Source organism: Silurus aristotelis (assembly GCF_946808225.1).
Source record: "Silurus aristotelis genome assembly, chromosome: 6".
Classification (NCBI taxonomy): Eukaryota; Metazoa; Chordata; class Actinopteri; order Siluriformes; family Siluridae; genus Silurus; species Silurus aristotelis.
Genome location: NC_139579.1, coordinates 21,615,303 through 21,633,308, shown reverse-complemented (window position 1 = coordinate 21,633,308; position 18,006 = coordinate 21,615,303). Strand labels below are relative to the sequence as shown.

At 37.1% G+C, this 18,006-nt stretch overlaps 1 protein-coding gene across 8 annotated transcripts in view; it reads right to left on the bottom strand.

Moving 5' to 3' along the window:
- Positions 1–17,552, bottom strand: part of syne1b (spectrin repeat containing, nuclear envelope 1b) — a 76,602-nt gene extending 59,050 nt beyond the window's left edge. For 3 of the 8 annotated variants that reach the window (XM_083543862.1, XM_083543865.1, XM_083543866.1), the window contains exons 1-17: positions 12,542–13,005; positions 11,448–11,509; positions 8,382–8,477; positions 8,154–8,237; positions 5,787–5,879; positions 4,746–4,924; positions 4,460–4,656; positions 4,107–4,216; positions 3,283–3,390; positions 3,044–3,181; positions 2,548–2,712; positions 2,097–2,209; positions 1,832–2,000; positions 1,649–1,745; positions 786–988; positions 354–518; positions 54–206 (exon numbers count right to left, since the gene is read on the bottom strand). In XM_083543862.1, the coding sequence (XP_083399988.1) occupies positions 54–206; positions 354–518; positions 786–988; positions 1,649–1,745; positions 1,832–2,000; positions 2,097–2,209; positions 2,548–2,712; positions 3,044–3,181; positions 3,283–3,390; positions 4,107–4,216; positions 4,460–4,656; positions 4,746–4,924; positions 5,787–5,879; positions 8,154–8,237; positions 8,382–8,477; positions 11,448–11,509; positions 12,542–12,620 (2,211 nt within the window). In that variant the 5' untranslated portion in view covers positions 12,621–13,005. Of the gene's footprint in view, positions 1–53; positions 207–353; positions 519–785; positions 989–1,380; positions 1,402–1,648; positions 1,746–1,831; positions 2,001–2,096; positions 2,210–2,547; positions 2,713–3,043; positions 3,182–3,282; positions 3,391–3,648; positions 3,682–4,106; positions 4,217–4,459; positions 4,657–4,745; positions 4,925–5,786; positions 5,880–8,153; positions 8,238–8,381; positions 8,478–11,447; positions 11,510–12,541; positions 13,006–17,352 lie in introns of those variants that run through there. The other 5 variants (XM_083543863.1, XM_083543864.1, XM_083543859.1 and 2 more) reach the window with 4 other exon arrangements.
- Between the last annotated feature and the right edge of the window lie 454 nt (positions 17,553–18,006).

The window sequence follows — 18,006 nt, the reverse complement described above, 5'->3', positions numbered from 1 at the left end:
GTTTGTTGTATAAAAAAACTCTTTATTAATACCTCCTTGAATGTCACTGTTACCTCAATGTCTTGAAGAAATGTTCTTATGTTCAAAAAGGACACTTGGACTGGACTATTCATCCTCTCGTTAGATGTGTCTACAAAAATCTTTAAAGCTAAGACACCATCCTCATAGTCTTTCTTCAGCTTGTCCACTTCATCTGCTCTTGCGTACTGCAAGTAAAGGCAAATTTAGTATTTAATCTCATCTGCAGGACATGGAATGCAATTTGTATTCTTGTATGTATGCATTTAGATCGTGTACTTGTATTGTAAATCATGTACTGAGCAGTGATCCAGCATGGTAAATAGCAAACATACATGTTTGACTTTGACAAACAGCTCCCTCCATCTGCCATTGAGGAGTAGCAACTGCTGCTTCAGGTCTCTAGACACCGTCTCATCACAAGTCTCAATCAGGAAGTTCCCGGCATCGTTCATGTCCATGTGCTGCTGTATCCAGTGTGGAAGATTCCGGAAAAATTCCTACAAAGGATAGGATAAAGGATTGAACTCGGTAAAATTTGCAACTTAAGCGCAGCAAAGGTTGGAAATTAACCCTGTAAAGTGTCATGCTTAATATAACAGCAGCAAAAGACATTACTGATAACAAACAACTTAGAATCCATGTGCCATTTTAATTTGACATTAAATTAAATGTACACATTATATCTTTTTCTCTGAAATCAGAATCAAAATACTTTTATTGTTCCCATAGGGAAATTGTTTCATTTTAAAATCATTTATACATACACGCTTGTCATTTTCCGAGTGGCTGAGCATCTGCTCAGCGTCCTCCAGCCAGGCCTGCAGACTAGCAACCTTGCTGCTGTATTTCTCCCAGTTGGAGATAACCTCTTCCAGCATGCTGCGTACACTGCGTACTTCCACTGACAAGTTTCTCCACTGTGCCATCGTCTCGCTTAAGAACTTGTTCATACCCTCACACTCCTCAGCTGAAATCATACAGCATCTTATAAGTGCATTCACATGCTAAAAAAATATTCTGCCCCTTAAAGGGGCAAAAAACATTAAAATACTTATAAAATACTAATGAAAGTATTGTTTGAAATATTTTGATTCATTAAGTCATGCAAACTATGTCATAGGATATAATCTTCAACATCAGTAAACACTGTGCTGGTCATGGTTACAATCAACCCGCCTAATTCCAAGTAATCATTGTGAGTTGGCAGTAGCTGTTAGCGTGTGAACAAGTCAGATAGATTGAGACTATATAAGTAGGATTAGGTTAAAAGATTAAATATTAATGCACAGTCAATGTTGGAAGAGTACACTGATTATAGTTTCTAAGGATCTAGTAGCAGCTGCCTTTTTCAAGACATACCTCTCCTGGAGATTCTATAGCCTAGAATGTGAAATGGAAAATTAGTCCCTAGTACATAAGGACTACAAGTTTATGGACATGGACCTCCAAATATCTGAACACCAGTGAACAAAAGTTTATTAATAGTAAAAAACACAAGTTATTGCAGTTGAAGAAACATAGTTCTACTAAATTTGTTTTTTTACACACTGTGCTGTATCACACAAGTGTTCAAATAGTTATAACAAGAATCAAAGACAAAGAAACTGAAATGATTGATTAACTTTACCTGAGCTATCAGACTTTATGTAGATGTCTGCAGCTTGTTTAAGGGTCTGAAAAGTTGTCTCGTACTGCTCAAAGAACTTGTGACCTTCAATAAATGCCTGTAAAGAAAAAAGGTTCAATAAGGATCCATGATTTGTCTTGTCTGCATCAGACCTTTTTAGACAGTATAGAACTGTAGACATACAATGTAGTTCTGTAGAAGCAGCTCCACAGAGTCCCGTCGGCCATATTTGATGATCCAAGACTTGAGCTTAGACTCAGCCAGGATAAGGAATGCCATAAGACGATACTTCATTTCCCAGAATTCCAGTTTAATTAGGTGAACATAAGATGAGGTGGACACATAATTGAATCTGTGGAGTGAAGTATTTTAATAAAAGGTACAAACCTAAAAATGTAAATGTGTGTGTTCGCAGACTCATCAAAGTCTAAAAAGAAGCAAATCTAACCTTTCTGCCAGGTCTTGGAGCTGTTCATGTGGTACAGGTACCCCGTTCACTGCTCTATCCTTGTGAATCTGCTGAAATGTCTGCCTGTGACCTTCCAAATTTATTAGTACCTCCTAGAAGAACAAAAATGACAGTTTTAGTAGCAGTTATTACATTGTACTACATTGGCCCTTGATTCCTGAGAGACCCAAAATATTAACAAAATATTATTCTTGTACAAAGTAATTCCAGGTATCTAAAACAAAGAAATAAGCTAAACATATCATAAATACCTAATGATTACCATTTTTATTTTTTTTTAAATCAACCACCTGTCTATTAGTGCTATATCTTTTGTTTTTATTGACTTGATCCAATTGACCCTGGAGTTATGAGGCGGCAAAATCCCTACTGCGCATCGCAAAAGAAAAAACAGTGGGGGCAAATAAATGATATTTCCAGTAAAGTATACCTTATGCTGCTCCAGCTTCCTGTGGATGATGTTGGCCGTCTCTTCATGGGCCTGCTGAATGGGAATATCTTCTCTAAGAGCAAACTCTGCCCGATGCAACCAGGCTCCTATCACTCCTAGGGGACCTGGCAAAGACTTATCAAGATGGATATGCCAGTCCAGAAGCTATGAAACAGAGCACCATTAGCATTTAAATGAATGCTACGCTTTTATTACAGTAAACTGTTCAAAAAGCTTTATTTCAGGCAAGTGTCACTCATGACTTCTGTTGGCTTTTAGGCAAAGCGAATGTACTGGAGCACTCTGTACACATAAAAATCTCTCTCTGTATTTGTTCCCTCACTATTAACAAATTATGAGAGAATGGTCTCTTCTCCAGAATACGTTACAGCTTTTAATAATGAAAGCACACTCGTGCAGCAATGAGCAACAAGAAAATTTGGCTGTGTGTCTTTCAATAAATGAACTGTAAATGAACATATGATAAGATGTATACCCGAGCAGACACATGCTCCCACGCCTGTTTCACCACTGCCTGGTCCACGGACAGTTTACCATCCTTATGCACAGGCTGAAAAAGAGTCTCTATCTGCTTTTTCCTCATTTCATACTGCACCCGGAAGTTCTTGAAGGCCTGATAAAAAAATAAAAATAAATAGGTATGCTCTAATCTTCAATATTTAAGAGAGAATAAATCCTATGTGAGCTATAGGCATGCAGTATAAACTGAGTTACCTGATATTTTTCGGTGAGGTTGCCCTCTGCTCCTTGTGCACGAAGTATATCTCTCTCCAACTGATCTAGCCAGGCCTTCCACTCTCTCAGAATCTTTTTTTCCTCTCTCTGAACACACACACACACACACACACACACACACACACACACACACCTGTACTTATCCTCCATTACTTATTTACAATCTCTCTGTATCGAAATATCTAAGTTCAAACAAAGGAAAAACCCACAGCATTCCGTAGAATAGGTGAAAATATTTTCAAGTAATGTCCCCAGACGAAGACCAAAAATAGGAAAGTCTTATCAAATTGTCATTTCATTAGACATGTTTCACAAAGATACTAACCACTAAGAACAGACACATACCTCAAGCATTAGCTCAATGTCTTGAGGATCATACTGTCCAGGAAAGCAGGGCACACAGAGAGATGCAAACACAACACCATTAAGATGTTAGCAGAAAGACGAAGGGAAAAAAAGCAAAACAAAAAGAGGAGAGAATGGAGGGGGAAAGTTGCCACCGCATACACTAAATCAGAATGCATGCAAACAAAAAGTGAGCTCAGCACTTACCTGCAGCATTGGGATAGAGAGAGCAAAAGTTGGAATGGAACGAAGAAGTAGCTACAAATGCACAAGACAGATGACAAAGTGAGCGCATGAAGCATGAAGGGTGGGTGTAACGCTAGAATCTTTCCTGTGGTGGGTTGGACTGCATGGTAAACAAGCGCCAGGGACAAGATTAATTAACAGCAAGCGGTTACATAATTTTAGTGAGTACACATGCATGCAGGTGACATTTGGTACAAGGCTCTAAAGCAAACCTCCTCTTGCTGTCCATCTGTCTCAGATTGGTGGGGGTCTGGGTAATGCTTAAGGAACTGAGCCACATAGGTCATTATAGACTTCTCATCAGGCTTATCCACATCCACATCTGCAGAAAACACAGATGTTAAACAACAAAACTAAATTACATTATATTTAGCCTGCTAACAAATGCAGTAATTATGTTAGTCCAGTTCATCCTCCTAGTGCAAAAAAAAAATGTGTGTGTGTGTGTGTGTGTGTGTGTATAAAAAATACTGAAATACTGCAGCCTACCTAACAAATACTGTACAGTACAGTAGATATGTTGGAATATTTTGTTATAGAATCAGTCAGAATAAGAGAAAAGCACCTTCAGGATCTAGGAGGCGTGGAATGCCCAGCTCATTCTCTGCCAAAGTAAAGGCATCCTCCAGGTTCTCACGGTTGCCTCTTCTCTTTACAAGCTCCATGTCCACCAGGTCTGGGCGAATAGCATATATCACAGAGTGGAAGGCCACACCACTCCGCCAGCTAGGGCCAAAGTCTTTCACCTCAATCCCCAAACGACTTAAAAAAAAATATATATAAAATGTTTTTCTTGGACATGTATTTGTGAATGATTAAAAGTTATTTAATGTAAAAGAAGCATGGCATACTTGGTTGCTGTGCACTGCACCCATCGGAGCATGGCTCTCTTAGCATTGCCCTGGAACTTGGTCATGACATTTCTCTTCATGTGTGGGCTTGTGGTCTCGGAATTAGCCATGCTATCTACAGACGATGCGCTGTTAGATAGGGCCTTAAGGGCTGGGAGGTTACTTGTCAGCTCTTCAATCTGCAAAAAAAGCATCAGTAAGTGTGTAAAGGTGACCTATATTTTACATTAGCATATATATATATATATATATATATATATATATATATATATATATATATATATATATATATATATATATATATTAGGTTAATCAATGTTAATCAATTCAAATATTTAACTCATGATAAATCGCAATTTAATCGCACATTTTTATGTTATAAATGTACCTTAAACTTTTCAACATGAAATCTCAAATCAACATGAGCAATGGGAGCAGCCGAAAGAAAAAGAAGAAGAAGAAGGAGAAGAAGAGGAAAAGGAAAAGAAGAAGATACCAAATGGAACTTTTGTTATGTTTTCATTGTCGGATGGTTGCATCATGGATTTTGGTGCTTGATCTGAGACTTGATGCATCAGTAAAAAAAAGATTTAGAGCTTAAAAATATTTTTTTTGGGTAGAGTTTGTTATTTTTTTTTATCTGAGTAAAGAAATTATGTTGTGAATAAATATGTGTTGCATTCCAGGTTTGAATTTCGCCTTTTTTATATTTATTTCTTCATATATTTAATAAAAATGGTCAAACAGACATGCGTTCTGCATTAATTGCACGTTAATAAAATGAGTGAGGTTAAAATGAATTTGCATAACGCGATATTGACGCGTTAATTTTGTCAGCCCTAACAGATAGATAGATAGATAGATAGATAGACAGATAGATAGATAGATAGATAGATAGATAGATAGATAGATAGATAGATAGATAGATAGATAGATAGATAGATAGATAGATAGATAGATAGATAGATAGATAGATAGATAGATAGACAGACAGACAGACGGACAGAGGGACAGAGAGACTAGGGTTTTAAAAACATTTACCTGAAAGTACAAGATAATAGTCCACATTAATCCCAAGACTATAGATGGTCTTCCATCAGCAATGTCAGTGGCATTTATATTTACTAGCTTGATCTGTAAAAATACAGACAAACATCTTACCAATGCAAATAATCATATAATTTAGAGAACACAAATATCTGCAACTGGAGCAACAAAAGCAAGCCAGGCAACAAAGGCTAAGGTCATTCATTATTTATTTAAATAAAGTAAAAAAATAATAAAAATAAATAAATAAATAAATAAATAAATAAATAAATAAATAAATAAATAAATAAATAATGACTTTTCTTTTTAAAATACCAGTTCAGACAGCTCTTGTACTAATAAGACTATACCAGCAGTCTGTTTTATGTAAAGAATTATTTTGCATATTGTCGCAAAACAATTCAACACAAGTGCAGTTTAGATTCATTATGTTGACAAGAAAGAAAAGTTCTCTGTATTAACAGCTCAGCAGGAGCAGACAGCCATGACCAGAAAAGTGAGTTGCATCTCCAAAATGTACTAACCGGAGATCCTCTGTACACAGACTGAGAGGAAGCATGACAAGAGAGAGAGTGCAGTAACACATTGGACACTCTAGACACTGACTAAGAAACAGTTATACCTGTGTTCTCCATGTCTATTCTATGATTATTTCATGCTCCAGCACAATTAAAACACAAATTAAAATGTTTGGGACAGGTGTAGATTTAATTAAGGCTGCAACAAAGAAACCAATAAAATCAATAATATTCGATAATGAAATAATTTGTCGAGGAATGCAGTTATCGATTAGTTGCTTCGTTGGTGTTACGGGTTAGCGTGATGGTAAGATAACACCGCTTGAAAATCACAGAGAGTACAGGGTCAACTGGCAGCAGGAAAAAAAGTGTGCGTCCCATGTCATCCAAGGCATGGGAGCATTTTATATTAAACGCAACAAGGAAAAATTTTACTTGCAAATTCTGCAAAACAGAGCCACATGTGAAAATTGTATAGTTTAATGAAGTGCTATTGTGTAAACTGTATATTTGCTAACTTCTGTATTTTGCTAATCGATCTGCTCTGTCGTGACTCGCAACATAGTGATGATTCAATTAAAACGATGCGAACAAACTTCTTCTTCTACTTCTTCTTTTTCTTTCAGCTGCTGCCATTAGGGGTCACCACAGCGGATCATCCGTCTTTATACCCCCCTGTCCTCTACATCTGCCTCTTTTAAACCAACTACCTGCATGTCTTTCCTCACCACATCCATAAACCTCCTCCTTGGTCTTAATCTTTTACTTCTTCCTGGTGGCTCCATCCTCAGCATTCTCCTACCGATATACCCCATGTCCCTTCTCTGCACATGTCCAAACCATCTCAATCTCGCCTCCCTCACCTTGTCTCCAAAACGTCCTACAAGCACTGTCCCTCAAAAAACTCATTTCTAATCCTTTACATCCTCGTCACTCCCAACGAAAACCTTAACATCTTCAGCTGTGCTACCTCCAGATCCGCTTCCTGTCTTTTAGTCAACGTCTCTAAACCATACAACATAGTAGGTCGGTGCGAAATCTAAAAGCAGCAAATAACAACAGCAGCAAGCGATGACATTTTTAGTCACTGTTGTAGTTTTCAGCGAATGCTTATTCATTTGTACACCAATGCATATTTTTTTCCTGTTTTTAAATTAAGCCTGTTAGCTTGCTGCATTTCTCCGTACCATTCTCTTTTTATAGCATTTGTCTACTACAACATTAATTCATCTGTTTTCAAATGTGATTTACTGCGACTTTACTACGTTCAAATGCTTGTCTTCAATGTTTGTATATTTAATTGACATTTATCGTTCAATTATTATAATAAAATGTAATTAGTTACATATTCTAGATGCTTATATCTTCACAACTAAACAAAATGTTTTTTTTTTTACCAGAAATTGTCAAAACATTTTTAAGCATGGTTGTAAACTTACAATCTGTGAAATACAATACAAATTTTGATTTACACAAATTGCATATTCAAATGCTGTTTTATTTTTGTGTTTTGTTTTAACGGAATCAATCCAGCATGAGTGAATTTGTTCAAGGAGAAATCCATGCACTCCTTAACAAGCAGCCACTATAAGCTTTAAAATGACAAAATTAAGGATAGTTAAACTCAATATGATATTTTTTAAGTACAGTTTTATACATAAATACCCTGAAAAAGGGTTTTATAATCATCAGATTAATCAATTATCAAAACAAGAGTTAGTTGCAGCCCTAGATGTAATATATCCTTTCTTGTTGTTAATGTAGAATTGCTGGACATAGACACAAGTTAGTCCTGTGTTAGGTAAAGTGTACTTAATCGTAGGGATGCAAAAAGTCTGCTTACCTTTCTGCCTTCCAGAAACTTTAGAGCAGTGCCAATATTGGACACCCAGTGGATTCTTTTCAACTGCCGACCCTGTTCACATGGCTGTGAGTGAAAGGACAGGACAAAACCAAAATGGCAGTTGAATTAAATGTGATTAATCACTCTTTCCAACTAACAGAAACAGCACTCAAGATACGTTAAATTACAAATCTGTTCATAAACAAAAATATATCATAGGTAACTTACTAATCTCTGCCCAGATAGCACCTCCAACAGAGCCAGCAGTTTCACCCCATCCTTGATGTCCTCAAAAAGGTCATTAATTTCTAAAGGAGGTTTACGCTACAGGAAAGAGCACAAAAAATATATAGATAAATACAATATGTGTCAGCCTGGAAAAACACTGCAACCCAGTTTTAAAAACTATAGACTTCCTAAACTGAAGTATGTTTCTCTTTTACATGTATCACAACCACGAGTAAAGTTCAGACCTTTCCAGACCTTAAAAAATTTAAAAACATTAAGTGCCTCACGAAATAAAAAAAAAACATACACGAAAGGGACAATATTCCTCTCCTAAAACTCCCAACTGGTTTCCTTGGTATCCAGATGTATACGGATATATGTTGTTAAAAGAAGAGGGGATGCTCTACAGTGGTAAACTTTGTCCTGTCTTAACCTTTTTTAAATTCGGTTGTAAAGCTAAAAAGCAAACTAACCAACTGACTGCAACAGTGGAGAATTACATATTTTGATGTCTTTTATCTGATGGAAACTACCATTAGCTAGCGAGGTATAAAAACAGACAACAGTAATCACTTATGTTAAACTGGCTCCTTTCCTGGCATGATCTCTTAATTAAACCATCAAAAAAGCATTTGGTATTTTCATGAAATGTGCCAAAAAACCACAGCTTTTCCCAAACTGCCAAAGAGATAAGCTTACTGTTAAAGTGACATATTTCACCAACCTGGCTTTCCAAATGTATTACATATTACAAACAGGGACATGCAAAGAGCCTTCCCTTTCTCAACAATAATTAGAAGCACCATGTTGTTCATGCTGTGACAGACTGACCTAGCCAAATCAGGAGACCGGAGGCTACCACATGGCACAATTCCAAATCTTCTGTCATAGATAATAGATAAGTCCACCTATTTTTTTATATTTATTTTATTCAGAAATACATTATGACGAATATATTCCTTGCAATCTGATGACTCAAACTTTAAAATAATATACTACCAAAATATCTTTTGTGACAGACACAATGAGCTTTAAAATTGATTATATACAACATGACATGCTCTTTTATTGACTATTCGATATTTAAATAGGTTAACTGAGGTTAACTTTTAGGGCACAAAATGTTAAAGGAAATGAAAACAATAAGAGTGTAAATGCTGATTCAGAGCTCAGTGAGTATTTTCCATGGTGAATTCAAAAAAGCATGTAGACGACAGTTCCTTTTAGATAAAATACAAAGGAGAATCAGAAAAAAAGTGAACAAAAAAAAACAAATGGTATAAGTGGGTATATAGAATCTGGAGCAATAGAAGAATATTTCTCAGTGTATCTTGATCAGTGTTCATGTAGCAAGCAGTTTATGTTTAGCCCAAAAGACACAATTGCAGTGCATTCTTCAGCTGGACATCATAAACAGGTCTAGATTTCCGTAACTAAGTTTCCGTAGCAAATTCTGTGAAACAAAGGAGCCTCTGAATACAATCTGGGTCTGACTGGAATACTTAAATCCACCATGTCTGCTAGCTTATTCTCTCCTGTGGCAGGAAAGTGCCTTATCACCAAAGCAACTAATCATAAACAATGAGTTAAGTACACTAAGAGAGAGATGCTATAAACATAAATGTCTTTACCCACTCCAGTGATACATGGGAAAGCTAGTTATTTAGTGTAAAATCACATAAAATCCTAATATTATCTTTTCAGGTATCATACAAAAGCAATATCCAAAATGCCAAAGGCCCTAGGAGCAGACCTTCTCCTGCTGAGAATTGTTCCAAACCTTCTTGTGCACCATCTGCACACTTACATTTCCAAAGCCTAACTAACACACACACACACACACACACACACACACACACACACACACACACATTCCATTAGACAGTGGGAACACCAAATGCTAATAAGGCTCATTATTTGCAAAGCACCAAACCCTATTCAGCCCTTCCTTTACAACTTGTGCATTCTAAAACATATTTGAAAGTGTGCTTGGTGCAGGATCTGTAAGTTGGTAGCCATACTAAATAAAACTCATAAATCTGCATTGATCACATGATTATCACAACTAGCATTATTTTCACTTCCTGATCAGGACAACCAGTCTGAAAGTATTCACAATTCAGCAATTTAACAGCTTTAAGATCTTTAGTTGAATTTTTTACTCTTTTAAATATTGTATATTATATAAATCTTAAATGCTTTTTTCTCCTTTTCTAAAACATCTTATTGCATCTTGAAAAAAAAAGAAAAAAAAATTGCTCTGCTAGCTTGGATAAATCCTTATTTTTATTATTTTAAGGTAGATATCTAAAAACGATTGGAAACTTTGACAAAAAAAGGCTATACAGAAACCTCTGAGGCATGGAGTGCATATTGGTAATTTAACAAATGCACCTGCACAAACACAGAGTCCAAATACAGAGAACCTGTGTAAATATAGATGTAACATTTTATCATGTCACCAAACCAAAACATAAGCCCTTTCCGTATTACTGAAAACATCTGTAATATTAGCTTCTGGATAACGATTTGCTGTAATACTTCTTTTCAACCCCAACTACAATCTAGGAAATAATCAGACAACTAGCACAAGCTTAGGCCAACACGCAGGCCAAAATAGTGGGAGGCCAATACAATGAACCATTCATGCGGTGCACATGAAACACAAATAACCACACTTTTTTTTTCACTATAACTACAGCACTACATTCAACCAGTGGCCAGCAAACGTGATCTATTGTCTACTCAGCTGCATACGACCTTTAATGACCTTTAATCGTTAGTGCTGCTTCTATTGATTACACACTTGCTTGACTTCTATCAAGACCACAGGACATAAAGCTAAGCACATGAGCTATTCTGTATGCATGGATGAAAGTGCTGGTCAATAAAAGAGATCTTTTTATTCACACATAATAGTAGCATACAATAAAAGAATCTATGCTAATGCACTGCACAGAACAGAAAATGTCACTCATATCAGCTAAAACCTGGTAATGATTTAATTAAGTGACTCAGTCTGTGACTTAAAAACATGCATGCAATCATGTCTGAAAGCAATGTTACCTTGGCCAGATGTGAATTAATCCACTTTGTGAAAGTTCTTTTCTGTACCAACTCCTGTTCATCTGAAAAAGAAGAAAAAATGGTAAAGACATGAACCATGTCACAAACATTACATGTATCTATTTTTGCCAGATCGTCAGTGAAACATTAAAAGCTCAATAGTGTTTATCATCTCCAGCAAGCTAAGCCTTCTTTAGATATTTTTTGCAGTATACACTGAAAAAGAAATTGTTATGTCTGTCTCTATGTATATCTTATTAATAAAGAATTAAATGTCACAACTTCACTATGCACTTGTGTAGGGGAATGTGTTATTCAACAGGTCACTACTGTGGAAAATACATTCTTTTAAATCACAAATAACAGCATGAACAAATACTAATAATTAGGAACTTACCCAGCCAATACAAATAGTAATACATTATCATAACTACAGGAGGCTTAACTATGTAAGCTGTAATTATCACATTATAACAATGTAATTCTGGCATTGCTCAACATTGTAAGTCATTCCCATACATAAAGCTGTTATAGATGAAAAACAACAGCATACACAAAACAAATGAAATATTGAATTGCATTTACCATACCAGTTCATGATAGGTAGTTCAGCTCACCCACATCATTCACAATTAGGCAAGAAGGGCTCAAACATCTCACACGAAATGCATTCACAAGAGACTACAACCTCTTCTTGCATGCAGTCAGCCAATGCATGGAAGCCATTTCCATGTAGCACCATGATTTCCCATAACAAATATTTATGCCAGTGCAGATTCGAGGCAGTGTGGCCATGTTTACATCAAACATGCGCACTTGTATGCAGCTAACATTAATGCACACGTGCAATGGACACCTGTGCTAACTCGGGCACGTGAGCAGCAGCAAAGAGCCAGGACACTGATCAGTAATTACCTCTCTCTGGAGGAGGATCGCAGCTGACCAGCAATGTCTAGTGAGGCCCACTGCTGTGTCACTGCAAATCTCGCTCATGCATCTGCTTCACCTACATACAGCACAGCACACACTACATATAAATCTGTGCTGTTGGTCTCGCTCACGTACATCTCGGGAGAGATGAGACAACCACTTACCACGCAGATATTGAAAGAATCCAGTCACCAGGTTTAAAGATGTGGTCTTTTTCACAGCTACATCCCTGAACTGAGCCATTCTGCTGGGCTGCAGACTCGCTGTTCTTCCTCAGTGTCACTCACTGAGTGTGTGCTTCTGAAGATGCCATCCAAAGAGGAAATTTGAGGAGCGAGGAAAAGATCAGCAATCCTTTTTTTCCTTTAGGAAGCAAAACAGAGCTGGCTGCACTGCTTTCCTGGGAGGAAAAGCTGACCCCCCCCCTCTCTCTTTCTCTCTCACTCTCACTCTCTCCTCGTCTTTTCCTGTTATGTCCCCCTTTTGCTCCCACCGACTCTCGGCTGGGGAGAGGCTCTTAATGGAGGGCTGCTTTTATGAGGCTGGAGGTTTTGTGTTGTCAGTGGTGCAAAGGAGCCATGCTACTGTGGATGTGCCCAACCAACCCCCGCTGCTCTGCTCAGCCTCCAGCACCATCCCCTGCACCTCATCATCTAAGGCACTGCTTATCCAATCAGCATGCAGGGAGCAATGCGCTCATAGGGTGGCTGGTGCTCGTGTTTATTCAGGGGGCAGGGCTAGCTCAAATGCTGTACAGCTTTCCAACTGATATGCCACCAAAACAAGTAATCCAAAACTGTGATGTAAGAAAAACTTTTCGAACAGAGACTTTCTTTCCCAAGAATAAGCTTCAATTGTAATTGAAGCTTGTATTTGAAAATTGTAATTTCAAACAAAATTGTATATACATACATAAGAGTACATCATCCCACACAATCTATTGTTTAACATTTCAGAGGGAAAACTATTATAAGAACTAATATTGCACAGAAAAGTGTATAATAATTGCTTTGTTGACACAAGGGAACCAAAATTAAGCAAAAAGAAACATGAAGGTCCATACAAAATTTAGGTACTGAATCATTTATGTTAGCAAACATTGCTACACATCTGCCACCTGCTGTCTTATTGTCACGGCAACTGGCCTTTTACTCTGAAACCAATGAACAGTCCTGTGTCTATCATGTCTATGCTATTTAAAATATTGTGTCCTCTGGTCTGGGTATAGATATGTCGTATTAAAATATGCCTTATGGATACCAATAGTCAACCTTCAGGTTATAAATATTAGTAGTACTTTCGTCTGAGCTACAAATCCCCTCAACCACTTAAACTACTTGCATAGTTTAAGTAATTCTAAATCAATCTGCTTTTGTAATTTCACTACATGCAGAAAAACAACAATTCTAACTCTATAGAGTTGATTTGTGCTTAGCTAGATGTCATAATAAATGAATACCAACTTGTTACATTAATATTTCTCACTTTTACAGATAACTGGATTGTGATAGATATAGTACCAACCCTACTGACTAATCCCTCAACTCTGGAGATCTATACACTAATGTAAACTCTGGAGGTAATCTGTACACATTTTCAATTGCACTAAAAATAGATATGCAATATTTAAAATTCGTGTAAAAGCATATATTGGTGTCTGACTTTAAAAAAGTTCCTAATTTATAGAAAGATATGAAAAACTAAAATGAGGACTGCAAATTGTAAGTTTTGCTTTAATTATGCATCCCCTAATAGGCAAAGCAACAGTAAGTGCTCTTGAGTTACAGAAGATGCTCTAAATGATGCAGGCTCAAAATTATATTATGCTCACCAAATAATCAGGTCCATTTGGCACTTAACATAAATTAGAGACAGACAGCACCCTTGGCAGTGGGTCAGATGTAGATGTAGTTTCCTGAGTAAAGATGTTCACATTAAGGATTAAGGGATTTGGTTTATTTGTCCATCAGGGACCACTGGAAAAGCCAACCCTTCACTGGTGCATTTAGCCTCTGCACATCCCTGTGATTCTTATGAACCCTGTTGCAGACATTGCAATGTCACATAATAGTCACCAATAAAATACAGAATTATCTATAGGACCGATATTATAGTTTAAATTGTAATAGTGTTTGTACAACAAACATTTTCTACATGGATTTTTATAAGCATTCTCATGTATTATTGAAATGTATCCAAATCCAAATGTTCCAGTGGCTGGTTGAGAGGGACTCAAAACCCTGGACTCCGTTCTGCCAGAAGAGCAAGTAGAGTCTCTGGCAGCTGCTCCTGACAGTTAGAGGATGCTGTTCTGACCAGAGCAGCATACGAGTGTTTTCTCTCTGTGTGTGACAACAGACTTCAACAGACTCAACACAAACACAAAATTATCAACCACGTTTTGCACACAAGTACAAAGAATTCAGAAGCATGATTTGATCTTCTGGAATACCAATGAAGAAGAATGATAAAAAAAAAAGGCAGATACGTTGTAGTGGGAAATGCATGGCACGCTATTTAACCGCATGCTCTTTACTGGTGCGTGTCACTTACCACTGGAGGAAACCACGCTTCAACCTTTCATGATGAAACTAACAACTGTTGCAGTAAACACCCTCTTGTTTCTTAACTTCCTACCATGGCAACCGATTCAATGTTTATTAGACACACATTCATTTTCCTATTCCAGAGAATATATGCTTCAAATGTTAGATACGGTATATACGTAAATTATATGATGACTGAATAGGCTACATCACTAGTGAAACTGTTCACACCTTAAAAACCTTTGACAGCTCAGCTGAAACTATCACAAATCTGCAAATATGTATCACTTCCTTATGCCTGTACTCTATGTGCAGCTGTAGATTTTGTTAAGAGCATTTCGATATATGTGCATTTTCATAGCGGTCACAACTACATACTAAATCAATGCATTGCACAGGCTGTAACATATTGATCCTAAAATCCTATTTAACTAATAAACTAATTAGAATAACTTTTAATTAAAAAAAATGAAGAAAGAAAGAACAAAATGGAATATACTAGGCAGTAAGATCTCTGCACAAAGAATACATTAAAGAGAAGAAGTGTCTCTGAAAATGGATGCTGGTTATAAGCTCTGAACTACTTAAATTATGTATAAAAAGCAAAATAATGTCCTGGCACAACCTATCTTTGCTCGGTCATTACTTACAAACCTCCTGATGGTATTCTTCTACAAAGCAGTATAATAATTAAACTGTCACCCAAGGAAAAAAACACAGTAAACCATGCATTTACTTAGCCATGGAAACACTGTGCTCCGAAAAAAGGTCTCGCTGTGTATCATGGTAAGCTGGAATAAAGATCCCTTGAGGTATCTATATTTCCATTCTACTCCTAGCATATCAATGTTATTACCTATTGATAAGTGGATCACTAGCGTGTGTGACACAGGTGAAATGCAAGCCTGTAAGCAGGAAAACAATGGCTAAACAAACAGCTATAAATACTAAACCGTAGATTCAAGGAGCCCCTCAGCAGGGTGATGTAACACTATGGGGACCAATGAGACGGGAATTCAAAAAATATTGATTTGTTCCCTGATCAAGGACAAGAGTAGTATCAAGTTCTATCTGTCTTCATACATGCTGTTCATTCATTACAAGGCCTGGCTGGGAATGAATCAGTGAAATTATTATGAAAAGAAATTCGTTTTTTGTAATCTGTTTGTACTGTATACTTGTATTTTTACTGGTATACTGGTCTAAAAGATGAGGTATGGGCTGAGTATGAGCAAGGCATAAGCTAGAAGCTGCAAAAGTGGTATTTTATTGCTGTAAAAATAGATGGTGATTGAAAAAATGTGTGAGTCAACATCAGCAGCACTTGAAAGATCAGCAACACTATGATGTCCCTCGAGATTAATAACTGCTTCGTTTTTTTTCTCTCTCCATACCTGTATGGTAAATCCATCTGGAAGCACTACTCACCACTGCAGTCAGAATGACAATAGCCTGGCCTATACAATAGCCTCTTATACCAATACATGTGAGAAGCAGTGAGGGAATCAATTACATACAATGCATTTTTACTAATCCTTTGTTTTAACACTGTGAATACATCTTTCTCTCAGCTCAGACTTTTGTCACAAGGATGTAAAAGTTAGTCTTGAAAAGAAGCCTTGCATGCATTTGATCATAGCTTGGCTCTCCTTGGTAACCAAAGTGTCAGATAAACTTCCAGTTCCGCAAAGCAGAAGTTCTCAAAAATAGAATGGGAGTGAAAGAATCTTTGCAAAAAGCATGAAAAACATACATATTTTATTGCATTTTATTGTTTTTAAACTATAAGTTCTATTTATAGCTTTATCATCACAACCAATATCCAGCTTAATCATATTTCTTAATGATCTAGCAGCAGTGAAACAGCGCTTAAACAAAACCAGCCGCACTCCCAACCACCTGCCATTTTATATATATTATGGTCACATGAAGAACAGGGAAGTGAAGAACTGTGCAAAACCTGGCGTGCCATACAGCAATGCAGCACTGCCAAGGAGCACCAGTCAGTCTAGACATCATGCTGATTATGTCACCATAGACTAGCATTTGGAGTGTTTTTCTTTGATCAATATTTGGCTTCGACAACCCAGCAAGCTTTTACTGACATTCACATCCCTACACACCAAATAACCTAAATAAAAATTCAGCTTTTTAATTAAGTAAAGCATGAAGTGGCTTATGGTCAGTGCATTAGGAAATGATGTAGGACCAGATGGAAGAATCTGTTTTGGCTGTAATACAGACACACACAAACAGACACAGATAGATTTGTGTGTGTGTGTGTGTGTGTGTGTGTGTGTGTGTGTGTGTGTGTGTGTGTGTGTGTGTCATAATCTATGTATGCAAACTCTATCAAGGAACCACACGTTTATCCAAACCTCTCACTGATGCTTGCAGGTGATAAAGAACAGTGAGGCAGCATCACTTACCTTGCAGTCTTTGCATCACATTTCGAATGTCTGTGGTGGACCTTCCGAAAGGGCTGAGTGAAGCCATGGCACTCTTCTACTATAATGTGTTACCACAACCTGCCAAGCACTTAACAGAGCAACTACCGCACTACTTTCTCAGGAGGACATACCCACTGAACCCTTTCCGCAGCCCTCTCTACCTCCCTCTCTACCTCTCTCATGCACAATCCAGGAACTTGATTTGTAGTTGGTAAGCATCCAATGAGAAAGCAGATTTCTTTTCCGGCCCCAGCGAACACTCTGCCTTAGTGTCCAATCACAAGCCTTCTTCCTGTCACTGTCTATAGATTAAAAAAAAAAATGTCATCTGCACAGGAACACAAGGAGTGTATACGAAATATGTAGACATATTACAGTTATAAGCTATTGATCGAGGTTAGTGAATAAAGAAATATCATACTTTAAATATGCAAATAGAGGACACAAATATTTTATTGAAATTAAGACTAAGATTAAATAAATGAATTAAAATAATTTGATTAATTGCATTTTTTTGTGTTTTCTACTCGTTGCAGAATCTTGAGATATATTAGAGTATAATCTCAATCTCTCTCTCTCTCTCTCTCTCTCTCTCTCTCTCTCACACACACACACACACACACACACACACTC